The sequence below is a fragment of the Scleropages formosus genome, chromosome 5 (genome assembly GCF_900964775.1).
Source record: "Scleropages formosus chromosome 5, fSclFor1.1, whole genome shotgun sequence".
In the NCBI taxonomy this organism is placed as follows: domain Eukaryota; kingdom Metazoa; phylum Chordata; class Actinopteri; order Osteoglossiformes; family Osteoglossidae; genus Scleropages; species Scleropages formosus.
Genome location: NC_041810.1, coordinates 436,416 through 451,201, shown reverse-complemented (window position 1 = coordinate 451,201; position 14,786 = coordinate 436,416). Strand labels below are relative to the sequence as shown.

Below are 14,786 nucleotides of genomic sequence, written 5' to 3'. Positions count from 1 at the left end.
AATGTAGTTACTCTGAAATGACAACTAGCTTGTTTACCTTTATATTATGCTTTTCTCCCAAGTAACTTATGGTTTAAGCGATGTATAATGATTTGCTCATTTATACAGTGATGTTGTTTTTACTGTATCAATTTAGGGTAAGTGCCTTGATCAAGGGGACTACAGTACAGCAGATGATGAGATTTGAATCCGGGTCCTTCGAGGTAGCAGCACCTAAATACGATGTCACCTTCTTACTTCCTATGATAATAACACTAAAAATAGTAATAATAATTTTTTTAAAACTTTGTATAACAGGCAAGTAGTTTCTCAAAGCACTTTACAGTGAGATTTTTTTATAGTCACATCTTGCAATTCACCTGTACACATCATCAGTGATGTAACCTGAGGTCATTGGGTGTTTCAGGTCTTTTAACATCACCTAGGGCCCATTGCTCACCTCCCCTGATCCACTGCCATCTAGATGTTTCCGCAGCCTCAGAAGCAGCTTTCATGGCCTCCTTCCCTTTGCGGCCTAATGCAATGGCCACAGACCTTGCCCTCCAGCCTTTTGAGCAGCACTGCTTCACCAGTTCCTCGTATTTCTTTTGTTTGCCTCTTCCATCAGTTCTTCCTCATGAACTGTATGCTTCACAAGATGACTTGCCTAGAAGCTAATAATAAAATCTCATTAAAAGAGTGACTTCAAAAGCTTTGCAATAATGCAGGTTCCAAAAAAATTATAGCACTACTACCACTCAACATAGTTTTCCCCAGTTACCCTTGTCAACACACCTTTATAAAACATTTTAGGTAACATAAACTGCAAACAATAACATCATCACAAAAAAATAAAAAAAAAATCGTAATCCATCCCACTCTCATATGAAAGTATACCAGACTCGACACTGATATTGGACACAACCCAGGAAATGTTAACCACAACAACTTCACCCAGATTTCAAAATACAATAACAGTTTGCAACTTACAAGAGAATGTAACGAACCAATGTTTACACCCATGTGCGACACAGATCAATTTGGGAGTTGTCTATGTGTTTATATTTTATCATTTCTGTGACTGTAGTTCAGCAGTCAGAAGGTCATGCTGAAGCCCACCTTGCAATGTCCTTGGGTGCCAGCTTCTTGCTGACCCTGAGTTGCCCACAGCCCAGTGTAACAGATGTAAACTGATTTATACAGAGTACAGATTTGGGTGTGAGGCCACAGACAAGTGGCAGTTGGCAGTAAAGAGCAACTAAACAGGGTAAGAGCATGGGACTGGATTAATTTATCTCACTTCCATGGTGTCTATAGCTTGTGTTTGGTGTTGCTGAGTGTTGGTGATCAATAACAAGATGACAAAAATTTCACGTTTTTGGGATAAATCTGGAATTTGTAGAGACAATTTATTTTTGTTTCCAGTCATTTTAAATTAATTTTAATGTAGTTCAACATTAATAAAAATGTTAAAATACATCTTACAGCATTTTTTGCTCATTATAGCTATGTCCATGACTTTTGCAAAAGCTACCCAGTGAATATACACACACACCCTGACTGACACCGCTTGTCCCAAGTGGGGTTGCGGCAAACCGGAGCCTGACCTGGCAACACAGAGTGCAAGGGGGAGGGGACACACCCAGGACAGGATACTAGTCCATTGCAGGGCATCCCAAGCAGGACTCAAACCCCAGACCTGCCAGAGCAGGCACAGGCCAATCCTGCTGCGCCACCGCACCCCGAGTGAATACGTTAAAATCCATAGGTATTATTACAATGTATTAATTTTAGATAACACAAGAAACTGAAAGTAGCCTTGTGCTGACAAGTGTTGCACATGTTGCTTCAATTTAATAAAAAATTAGATAAAAGTTCTAACATGTACTGCTCTTCCATCCACAGTATTCCCTGTCTCACATCCTGTGTTTCCAAGATAGACTCTGGAACACAGTGACCCTGCGGAGGACAAGCAGTTCATGAAAACTGAATAAGTAAAGTTTTACAGCAAAGTTTAAATTCATTGTGGCTGAGTTTTTTACCAAACCTGGCCTGTAAATAAAGTGAAGTGTGTCATTAAGCTTGTACTGACCGTGATGTACTGCCATTCTGGTGCAGTAACTGTGTCAGAAACACAGTTTCCTCCCATTTAGAGCGACAGCAAAACCACACACACATTGTCTGAAACTGCTTGTCCTAAGTGGGGCTGCGGTGAACTGAAGCCTAACCCACCAGCACAGGGCGGAGGGCTGGAGGGGGAGGGGGCACACCCAGGACAGGGCGCCACTGCATCACAAGGCATCCCAAGCAGGACTCAAACCCCCGATCCACTGGAGAGCAGGACCTGGCCAAGCCTGCTGTACCACTTCATCCCCCTCCCAATGAAAGCATGCATGATTTAATGATAGCATTTTATTCCTCTTTAAGGAACACAGTAAACTCAAGGCTGTTCCTCTAAGGACCGTTTACCTAAACCTAAACATGGTGCCGGCACGAGGCGACGTGTTGATTGCTTCTCCTCGCAGACTTGTTAGTTTAGTGTATATTATTTTGTTTGTGTCACTGTTCCTCCAGCCAGTTTACTCTCTTGTATTACTTATGACTGCCAAACACTTCTGCAAATACGTGAAACAGTGCGATTAGACACAGTTCTTTTGCATTAGAGAGCTGAACTCGCTCCCTTCGCTCTGTTGCGAACAACATCATGACCGCGTCCCACCTGAGACGCGATCTCGGAAACGGGGCCGCAGGGCCGGCGTTCAGGTGAGAGCGAAACGCCGCGGGCTACGACCTCCGATGCCCAGCATTTTCCTGTCCAATGTTCAGTCTCCGGACAACAAACTGGACGATCTCAGAGGGCGACGTAAATTCCAAAGAGATTTACGGAACTGCTGTGTTTTCTGCTTTACGGAGACGTGGCTCACAGCCGGCACACCGGACCACGGGGTCCAGCCCGAGGGCTTCTCAATTTACTGTGCTGATCGGACTGACTCATCGGGGAAAAAGAGAGGAGGGGGCCTTTGCTTCTTATTAACAACGCGTGGTGCACGAATGTGGAAGTGATTGCACAGAACTCCCTTCGGACCTTGAATACCTACTGATCGAATACCGACCGTTCTACCTGCCCAGGGAGTTCTCAGCTGTGCTCACGGCCGCAGTTTACATCCCACCCCAAGGGAACACACACAGCGAGCTGAACGAACTGTACCACGTCGTCACTAAGTACGAGAACAAGCACCCAGATGGACTGTTCATTATCTCTGGGGACTTTAACCAAGTCGACTTCAGGAATGTGTACCCAAAGCACCATCAGCACATCTCCTGTCCCACCAGAGGTTCAAATACTTTCAGCCACTGTTACACTTCACACAAAGGTGCGTATCGCTCCCTGCTGCGTCCACACCTCGGGCAGTCGGATCACGCCTCGATTCTGCTGCTCCCGGTCTACAAGCAGAAACTCAAGCGAGAGGAGCCTGTGGTGCGCACGGTGCAGCGCTGGATACCAGAAGTGGAGGAAAGGCTCCAGGACTGGTTTGACTCCGTAGACTGGGACATGTTCAGAAATTCATCCTCCAATCTGGACGAGTATGCCACAGTGGTCACGTACTTCATCCGCTACTGTCTTAGCGTCTGCATACCCCATGAAACGGTCCGCTCATTCCCCAACCAAAAACCGTGTATAACCACCAAAATCCGAAATAAGATCCGCGCGCGAACTTGCTCATTTCAGTCCGGAGACATGGACGCATACAAGAAGAGCAAGTACGAGCTCCGCAAAGGCAAAGCCATTGCCAGCGCGAAACGAGAATAGAGCAGGAAGTTGGAATCAAGAGTTTAACTGCACTCAAGATGCACGTAGGCTGTGGCAGGGAATCCAAACTGTAACAGATTATAAACCACAGAGGTGGTCATTGACAGGTGCCGCTGCGTCTCTCCCTGACGAACCGAATGCGTTTTATGGCCGCTTCGAATTCAAGAACAAAGATCCCCCGCTGCGAATCCCCACAGTACATGATAACGCCATCTCATGGTCTCTGTGACACAGGTGAGAAAAACTTCCGCAAAGCTGCTGGTCCGGACGGAATTTCAGGGCAAGTTTTAAAAACATGCGGTGAGCAACTGGCTACCGTCTTCACGGACATGTTTAACACCTCCTTAAAAAGCTCAGATGTACCCACTTGTTTCAAAAACACCACCATCATCCCCGTTCCTAAGAAGAACAAAGTGAGCTGCCTTAATGACTATCGCCCAGTGGCACTGACCCCCATTGCAATGAAATGCTTTGAGAGGCTGGTGCTGGGACACATCAAGGACACCATCCCAGACACACTGGACCCACTGTAGTTTGCCTACCCCCACAACAGATCCACTGAAGACGCAATATCACACACACTTCACACCATTCTGTCTCACCTGGATAATAAAAACTGCTATGCAAGGCTATTGTTTGTAGACTATAGCTCAGCATTTAACACTGTCATCCCAACCAAGCTGATCCAGAAACTACTAGGGCTGGGACCGAGTGCCGCATTGTACAATTGGATCCTGGATTTCCTCACCAGCAGACCCCAGCGTGTGCGGATTGGCAGTAATACCTCCTCCCAACTGATCCTCAACACTGGCACTCCACAGGGAAGCATCCTGAGCCCAGTGCTGTATTCCTTGTTCACACATGACTGTGTGGCCAGTCACAGCTCCAACAGCATCATAAAGTTCGCTGATGACCATTGTGGGTCTGATCGCCAACAACGATGAGACGGCCTACAGAGAGGAGGTGAAGCTCCTGGCAGAGTGGTGCCAGGACAACAACCTGTCTCTCAAAGTCATTAAAGCCAAGGAGCTAGTGATTGACTTTAGGAAACAGGATGCTATCCATGCACCCATCTACGTAAGAGGGGTCACCCTCACTGTCAAACTCACATGGACTGAGCACACAGCATCAACCATCAAAAAGGTCCCTCAACGCCTCCACTTCCTCAGGCGTCTGAAGAAAGCCAGGATGTCCACCACAGTCCTCAACACTTCCTACAGGTGTGCTGTGGAGTCCGTCCTCACAGGGTGTATTACATCCTGGGGTGGTAGCTGCTCCATACAGGACAAGAAAGCCCTACAGAGGGTGTTCAAAACGGCTCAGGAAATCATCGGCACACAGCTACCAGCAGTCCAGGACACCTACACCACACGCTGCCTCAGAAAGACGATGAGCATCGTCAAAGATCATAGTCACCCCGCACGGGCACTTGTCTCTTCCCTGCCATCTGCAAAATGGCTTAGGTCTATTCGAACCCGCACAGCTAGGTACAAGAACAACTTTTACCCCACTGCTGTAAGAGTATAAAACACTAACCAATGTACTACCTTTAGTAACTAGAGTTGGACTGCTCCACCCAAGCACACTGGTAAATTACACTGCCACTTTAAGCATTCTCATTCTCTTGTTCTGAGTTCTCTGACTGTTACCATTATTGTTACTACTGTTACTGTTATTTATTGTTATTTACTGTCATTGACACTGTTTTGTTCGTCATTGTTTTGTTTGTGCAGTAATCCTATTGTCCTTGTCCATAGTCTGTGGAGAAGCATTCGGGAAGATTTTCATGATACATGTACATGGTACTTGTATCTATGACAATAAACTTGAAACTTGAAACTTACAGCACACAAAGGGCCATGACTCAATGCTGTACTGCTCATCTGTGGCCATGTCCTACTTTCACAGAAGTAAATGAAGCCCCTTCTTCAACAATCACATTGCAAGACTTGAAGCTGTGAGAACACAAAGTGGCACAACTGATGCGGGCGACGTCATAAGACATCTTTATATATTCATCCATTTGATTTCAATAACTGCCTTTGTCCTGAGCAGAGTCATGGTGATCCTGAGCCTATTTCAGAAGCATTGGATACAAGGCTGATGGTGGGTACACCCTGGGTGGGACGCCTGTCCATCGCATGTTTATACATACAGTATAGTATATCCTTGTATCGCATACATATATACTGTTGTACAGCATACACACACACACACACACACACACACAGAGTCTGAAACCGCTTGACTCAAGTGGGGTTGAGGTGAACCAGAGCCAAACCCGGCAACACAGGGCGTAAGGCTGGAGGGGGAGGGGACACACCCAGGACTGGTGTACAGCATACAGTAAATAAAATTTTCAGTTGTGAGATTTAAGAGTCACGGTGTCATTTACTGTATGTGAAATTTGAACCTGTTAACAGTAATGACTGTGACCGTTGGCTAAAAAAGGTTGGACATCCAAGTTGTGGGCAATTTCTCAATTTCTTGAAATAATTCACTGCAGCTCAATAAATTACACCTGTTTTTACTGTGACACCTATTTTATTAACAATAAAAATTTAGGATTTCATTTATTCCAAAAGTGGAGGTATGGGGGTGCAGTGGGTTGGGCCTCATCCTGCTCTCTGGTGGGTCTGGGGTTCAAGTCCTGCTTGGAGTGCCTTGCGATGGACTGGCGTCCCGTCCTGGGTGTGTCCCCTTCCCCTCCAGCCTTACACCCTGTGTTGCTGGGTTAGGCTCTGGCTCCCTGTGACCCTGTAGGGGACAAGTGGTTCAGGTGTGTGTGTGTTATTCGGAAAGTTTGTAAGATGCATTTCTGTGAAAAGTTTGAAAAAAGAGACCTCGACAGCTTCAGTTCCTGTTTTGTATTTTAGTATTTATTCTCTCTTTACACTCTGCTGAGGTTATTTACTTGGCCAGTTTCTTTAAAACGCTTCATATGTACAATTACCAGGTCTTCACAGTTTTTATCATTATTGCATTTCAAATATTTACTTCCATTTTTCCAAATCATTTTTCGTATAAAATATGCTGTATTTCCCCATGAAGCTCATGGAGAGTAAAATCAACAATGACCAGCTGTGTTGCGGAAGAGTCTTTTTCAAATGTGTGTGGCATGTGTTCCATTTCCCACAGTAAACTGCTGAGACTCTTCTCCAGTTACTAGGGTACGCAAAGGGTGTAAGACCATGTCGGTGCTGGAAACCAGCCGTCCAAGAATAACTTGTGGACTGAGGCCAGCAGAGCTGGATGGCTGAGATAAAAAGTGCCTCTGTGAAAAGAAAGCGAAATGGCATCTTAATGAGCAGCGTGGCTTTGGCCAACTACAACTTATTAATTTCTGTCTCATTTCCTGCTCCCTCCAAACAGGAAAATCGAGGGAAAAAAAGGACGACACACCGATAACCCATTTCCTTCAAAAATGTTGTATCTACCCCAGGGGAGTAACAGGTCTGGTACTGGGGTCCACTAAAACATTAACAATAAGGCTCAGGGGAGTTATGCACCATTATTGGGGAGGGGCCAAATTAGGATAATTGCCGAAACACAATGAGCCGGGTCTCGGTGGAGAGTCATTCCCACAATGCACCATGTGCTCTTACAGCTGCTCAGCACAAAAAGCCATTCCATACACATGAACCCAGCATAGTTCAGGCAGCTTTCTCGCACTGCATCATTTTTAAACAATATCAACTTTATTAAGGGACAGCTTATTGAGAGACAGCTGATAGTGTAGTGGTTAGTCCTGTGGACCCCAAGGTTGCAGGTTTGAGCCTCCCTTCTAGCTGTAGTGCCTTTGAGTAAGGTACTTATTCTAAATTGCTCCAGTAAAATTACCCAGCTGTATAAATGGATACATAATTGTAACCTCAACACTGTAAGTTGCTGTGGAGAAAAGTGTCAGCTAAATGAATAAATGTAAATTAAAAATTGCTGCTCTATAGTGCCTCTGTGGGTGGCATGGTGACACAGCAAGTAGTGCTGCTGTCTCACAGTGCCTTGGTGGTGTGAGAGAATGTGGGTTTGATCCCTGCTCAGTCTGTGTGGAGTTTGTATTCTCCCTGTGTCTGTGTGTGTTTCCTCTGGGTGCTCTGGTTTCCTCCCACAGTCCAAAGACAGGCTGTTTGGGTTCTCCCACAGTGTGTGAGTGTGTTTCACTGATGCATGGATGAGTAACCCCTTATAAGTAGTGTATCTAGCAGTGTAAAGTCACCTTGGTGAATAAGGTGTGTGGGCTCATAACACTACATAGTATCCATTGTAAGCTGCTTTGGACAAAAGTGTCTGCTAAGTGAATAACTGTAGAGTAGCTCATGAATGTTGTTATTCTCAATGTAAGTTTTCATAAAGATGCTTATAACAGCAACATCAAGTATAACATCAACGTCAACACTAAGAAAACAAAGAAGACGACGGGTGGCATGGTGGCACAGCGAGTAGCGCTGCTGCCTAACAGCGCCTGGGTGGTGCGAGAGGATGTGGATTGGATCCCACCTCAATCCATGTGGAGTTTCCATGTTCTCCCTGTGTCTGTGTGGGTTTCCTCCCACAGTCCAAAGACATGCTTCAGGTTCCTCCATAGTGTGTGAGTGACAGAGAGAATGTGTGTGTTCCACTGATGTATGGATGAGTGACCCATTGTAAGTAGTGTATCTAGCAGTGTAAGTCACTGCGGTAAATAAGGTGTGTGGGCTGGTAACACTACATAGAGCTCATTGGAAGCTGCTCTGGAGAAAAGCATCTGCTAAATAAACAAATGTAAGATGACGAAGAACAACAGTACTGTTGCTACCACATTTACAGGGGTACAAAAATTACATGGGTAACTTTTACTGTCTCAGTTCAGGGTAAGTGTCTTGATCAAGGGTGCTAGAGCAGGAGGTGGGATCCAGACCTGCAACCTCTGAGGAAAAAAAATTAAAAAAAAAAAAACGCAGCAGCTCTAACCACTATGCCTCCTGCTGGCTCCACCCAGTAGTACTGCCACTGCTATTACTACTGATACTGGTACTGCTAAGAAGAGAGAGAGTAATTATGTTTAATAATAATTAATAATTATGGAGAAGAGCTACAGCAACACCATTTCTGACTCCACTGAGACCGAGAGGTGTGGGACCAGATCAGTTCAACTCGCTTCCACGGTGTCTGCTGTCCTGTATGTGTGATCAGTAGTAAAACGAGGATACTGCGCATATGATGGGACATAATTGAAATTAAATATGAGTTTGTGGAGCCAGTGTATTTTTATTTTCAGTGATTTAAATTCGTTTTAACTGCACGCAGAAGTTAATAAAAGATGTCAAAAATGAAACGCGTCAAGGAAATGATAACTATGTATGTCCAAGATATTTGCATGACCTTATCCGTAAATAAATGAAAGGATGCCTCTATAAAGCCTCGGGTTACGCAGATAATGAAGAAACGAAGACTAAAAGAGGCAGCGGCCGGCAGCTGCACGCGCTGGTGGGATTAATCGCTGAAGCGTCGGATTGAACAGTGCAGTGGGCTCTGGAAATTATTCACTTTTATTTTATCTTAAATTAACTATTTTTCCTCACTTAATTTAATAAAATCATGAAATAATTCTTAAAAGGAGCTTTTAACCTATTATAGCTTTACCAGAGGGTTTTAAAGAACCCGGCCAACGAACAAACGGAGACACCGCGTATTACTCAGCTACTGAATTCGTGTTAAAAAGTGACTTTGGATTTATGAACGTACTTCCGGTCCCAGTTGTGTTCTTAAGTTCCGGAGTCAGAGTGAGTGAAATTGGTGAAATGAGTAATTTATATGCCCGTTCCGTAACTTGCCCACTGTGTTCCAGTAAATGCAGTGTAAATGTCCAGTAAAACACGGTAAAAACACGGGCGCTGCATGAGGTCACAACACTCAGTCCGCTGCCAGTGAAGTTCAGCGACACTGTCACTGACTGCACAGTAGTTACGGCACAGTTCTGACAGGAGACATTCGTGTATGTCCGTTAAAGTATATCAAGTGAATATGACACTTTTTTTTTCTGCGAGGAACTCTGCAGAAAGGAGGCGTCACGCGCCAGGCACCTCTCTCCAGCGGCCGCGAGCCGCTTCCTCCCGCCGCGCGCGCGCGCGCTCGCTCGCTTGTGTGACAGGAAGGCGCGCGGAGGCATGGATTGGAGCGATAGTTTCGCTCACACGCGTACACGCGCTCTCTCGCGGCACCTCCTCTCTCTCATTCACACACGCACGTCGCTGCCTTCTCTCCGCACAAATATGTCGTCTCTCTTCCTCAACTCGGCCGCCTGACGGACTCATGTTCGCCTCGGACACTTTGAACGGACTAGTTTGACGCACTTCCTCGTTCTTTTTTTTAAAAAACGTATTCGGTATTGTCCCTCGTGTTGCGGTCACAGTGGCTTGAAGCGTGTGAGTGTGTGTGAGAGTGAGTGAGTGAGTGAGTGTGTGTGTGAGAGAGAGAGAGACATGTCGGAGCCGCGCTCGAGCTTTCTTCACAAAGGGGACATCGTGTCTCTGTACGCGGAAGGCGCCGTCAACGGCTTCATCAGCACACTCGGGTGAGTGCTTCACTTCACTCATTTTTTACCTCCACGCAGCAGGTGTGTGCAGGAAGTGTACGGCGAGTGTGTGTAAACTTTGAGAAGGTGATGTCTGCTGGAGCTCCGCAAGGAAGGAAGGAGGAAGTCGGCTGCAGCCCAGAGGCCTGCGCTCCTCTCTCTCTCTCTTTCCCTCGCCCTCTCTCTCTTTCTTTCTCTCTCTCATGCCCTGACCGCATTCTTCTCACACTTGCATCTCTCTCTGCATACTCCTGTCCTGCAGCCTTGTGGAGAACCTTGCTTTGCTCTTCATGCAAATCTGCCACATTTCCCTCTAACGGTTCATGTAACCCTTACCCACCCAGTGACCCACAAGTAAACTGTGTGTGTGTGAATTCATCAGTTACTTGATGTTGGGAACATTGACTGGCGTTCACTTGTTGCCAGAAGGCCTTGCTCACTCACTGCTCCTTTTACTTTAGTAAAAACGATACAGGCAAACATCACAATGACCTCTCCGTGGCCTGCAACTCAGCAGAACTTTGACAGCACCCTGAAATGTCATTGCTGCACTGCGCCGTTGAAATCGCGTTCGCATTAGCCATTGTTCAGCTATGAAAAAAGTTCAGGTACATGACAGGTTGAAATGTAGTTCAACAATGCTGGTGGCGTGTTTGTTGATATTGAAAAAGGTTTACAGGTTTTATTTGAGAGTAAATCTGTCAGTTTTACTTCAGCGCTTTGTAAACTGTAAATTACAGCTGTGTGCATAAGAGCTGCTTGTGCATTTTTTTTTTTTAGATATCTTTGTGCAGCTATTTCCGTGATTTGAAGTTTCGTAACGGCCTCGCCCGATCGCCCGCCTCTCTGGTCCCGGCCGTGACACTGATAAGGAGGTACCGTGGAGCTGCAGCCCTGCCCCCACACTCATCCAGGCAGTGGTTAAAACTGACGCTGGCTGGCAGCACACCCACCGCTGGCATTCCTAGATTCCTCTCCCCTCGGGTCATGGTCACGGCCTGGCCCACCTGTGCGGGCTTGGAGTGAGATCGGGGAGTTGACTGCGCACTTCTAAATAGTCAAGTAAAGGGTTTACCTCCCTATTACAGCCATTTCAGAACTTTGGGGATGAGACCAAGTTTCTAGTTTGATACCCAGAGTCCTCTAAAGTCTGTGGAAGGATTACTCTGCTGTTGTGTGGAAGGGTATAATGATTAGTTACTGCACCTGTTCCTCACGTAACATAGGGTTAACATATTCTGTCGAATCATCTTATTAGGCAGATGTCTCTTGTGAGGGGACTAAATTACCAATATTTGTTTTGGGGGAAAGAACTTGGTTCCCTAATGGGGAGAAAAAAAAAAAAAAACCAAAATAAAAGGTATTTTTTTGCACGATGGTGGTACTCGGTATATTTTGTATTTCTAGCTTCTCTTTTAACATTATACTTTTGCTACTTTTATCATCATTGTTAACTGCTTGTCGAATGCAAGGTGGCACAGGGTGTGAGACAGGGTACTCCCAGGATGGAGTCTTTTTGATGATTTGCCTCAGGGATGTCTTTGATACAAAGAAACAAGTTCAAATGACCACTGCCTGTGACTTTCATTCTGTGAAGCATGCAGACATTGTCTGGTAAGAGGTGCCCTTTTGGGTAACTAATGAATTATCCCTGTTCTTGCTGGAGTACCCTTGAGCAAGGTACTTACCCTGAGTTGCTCCAGTAAAAATGACCCTGTTGTGTAAATGGGTAGATTATTGTAAGTAGATCTATTTGGAGAAGAGCATTGGTTAAATGAGTTAATAGTATTGATTGTACTTTAGATTTTAGATTCTAGGAGGTATGTACAGTATTTGGTTTTTATGAAAGGAGCACAATGTCAGTGTACTTTGCAGAGTAAAAACCATAATTGGCAGTCAATACCTGTTACGGAAGTAAATTAACTGTAATTGGGCAAAGATGATATTATGCTGAATAATAAGCCTTTTAAATGGAAAAAGGTATGTATTTTCATTAGACATTGCCTCGGTTTTCTTTGTACAGGACCCCATTATATAACAGATGAATGTTATTTTTTTCAAATATTTTCTGACCTATATCCACGAATGTACAGGTTAAAGCCACCTTTTTTGTATTCAGTAAGTTGCTAGTAATTCATTCAGGATTCACATGCATTCTTGAAATTTAGTGATTTGAAATTTAGGTTTCTATTTGCATCAGGTGCTAAAGCAACTGCATGTGTTTACCATGTTTCTGTCTGGTAATGGCCCGGTGGACAGACTAGCTGGACAGAGGCCCCAGTTTTATTGTTTGGCAAATGCAAGGCACGTGTGACCAGGGATGTCTTAGTTCGGAGCCCAACAGAATTTCATATGGTGTGGTTTGTTGGTCATCTTTGGATCTGGAAGTGGAGGATGACCACGTGTTTAGTCCTCAGAGAAATTAAAATTAGCATATAGAATATCTATGCCATTTGCCCAGCACTGTTTCCATTTTCATTTATCTACTACATTGCAGCATCATCTGAACCATTCTTGTTTAAATGTGTGTTTGTTCTAATGTTTGTTCATATCTAATATGTGCTTCTACTGTCAATGTCTGAATCTGAGCCTCGTCACAGGTATTTCAGTGCCCAGTGTAATTGTGCAAATGACAAATAAACAGCTCTGACTCTGATCAAGGTCTTGTAAAACATCTCACATTCATGTTTGCATGGTAATAGTGATCCTATTAGTATTTTTTTTTTTTTTTTTTACTTGCTGATTTTGCATGTTGCAGAACGTGTATGTGAATGCACATTCTTTAAGGAATATTGGTTTTTGAACAGTCATTGCTTTTCTGTTGTGTGAATGCAGGGTCTGGAATGCGATCCGGACTGTCTACAAAACATGGATAGTTTTTAGTTGTTACAAATTGTCATTATTACCACTTATACTGACCAGTTGAAAGCATCCATTGTGTATTTCTCCAAAATATTTTGTGTAATAGAGCTGCTGAAAACCGATACAAATATGAACATAATGTTGGGGAAAAAGTGCTCTACCTTTTATCAAAAGGGCATTGCTGTTGTACCTCTGACGAATGCTGAATGTATTGTTTCCTGTTTCTTATAGGCCCACATTATATATCACAATTACTAAAATATTCTGTAATAACCTTGTCATTTGAATGTAGTGTATCTCCCATTCTCTGGGGCCGTTTTTTAAATTTTAATAATGAAACTAATTTTTCTCTTGGCAGCTTGTAAGTTCTACATGTTAGTTCATGTTTAACTGGATTCACTGCACACCATGCTAGTTCATGTTTAACAGCACAGCGGTACTATTTTTTCAGAAGTTTGCACTTGTACTTCCTATTAGCTTCATCCTTTTCCTCTTGTATTTGCTTACATGTAACAGAGTTGAGAAATACAAAAAAAAGCTTACTTTTTTTTTTTTTTTTTTTTTTTTAATTGGAAGTGGGTTTAATCTCCATTCAGTCTGTGTAGTGTGTACGTTTTCTTCTCTCACACACCTGCCTTTCCTTCAGATACTCTCGTTTCCTCCCATAGTTCAAAGACGTGTGTTTGAGGTAATTTGTTTTCTAAATTGGGGGGCGCGGTGGCGGGCCGGGTCCTGCTCTCCGGTGGGTTTGAGGTTCGAGTCCCGCTTGGGGTGCCTTGCGGTGGACTGGCGTCCCGTCCTGGGTGTGTCCCCTCCCCCTCCGGCCTTACGCTCTGTGTTGCCGGGTAGGCTCCGGCCCCCCACGACCCCGCATGGGACAAGCGGTTCAGAAACTGTGTGTGTGTGTGTGTGTTTTCTAAATTGCCTGTAGTGAGTGAGTGCATCTGTGTGTGTTTCGCTTTGGTCTGCTGTTACAATGCGTTAACGATTTTATTTAGTTGCTAGTAGTGTATCTAGGATTGTACATCCGTTTGGAGAAAAGCTTTACTAAATAATGTTGTCAGGTAGTTTACTGGTTACAGCTGCTACCTTTCATTTCAGAGGTTGCAGGTTTAAATGCCACTTCCTGCAGTAGTACTCTTGAGCGAGGTACTTAGCCAGAATTTCTTCAACAAAAATTATACAGCTGTTTAAAAGGGTAAATTATTGTAGAGACCTAAACATCCTAAGCTAAGGATATGAGCTACTGTGGGTCATCACAGATTAGGTGGTGCATTTAGCACTCACCGTTGCAAAGTTCCCATCCTGGGTGTGTCCCCTTCCCCTCCAGCCTTGTGCCCTGTGTTACCGGGTTAGGCTCCGGTTCGCTGTGACCCTGCTCCGGACAAGCAGTTTCAGACTCTGTGTGTGTGTGTGTGTGTGTGTGTGTGTGTGTGTGTGTGTGTGTGTGTGTGTTGCAAGGCCTTCTGTAAATTCTGCTAAGAATTGTTGTACTAAATTAATTGTTGAGCTATGAGCAATTGCAGAAAGCAGGGCGTGTACAGAGAATATTAACTCAGTAGACATTAAGTGATTCTGATG

The 14,786-nt window shown here is 44.5% G+C and overlaps 1 protein-coding gene across 4 annotated transcripts in view; it reads left to right on the top strand.

Annotated features, from left to right (window-relative positions):
- Positions 1-9,849: 9,849 nt before the first annotated feature.
- itpr2 (inositol 1,4,5-trisphosphate receptor, type 2) overlaps positions 9,850-14,786 on the top strand; it is a 102,466-nt gene continuing 97,529 nt past the window's right edge. For all 4 annotated transcript variants that reach the window (XM_018765985.2, XM_018765984.2, XM_018765982.2 and 1 more), the window contains exon 1: positions 9,850-10,343. In XM_018765985.2, the coding sequence (XP_018621501.1) occupies positions 10,252-10,343 (92 nt within the window). In that variant the 5' untranslated portion in view covers positions 9,850-10,251. The remainder of the gene's footprint in view (positions 10,344-14,786) is intronic.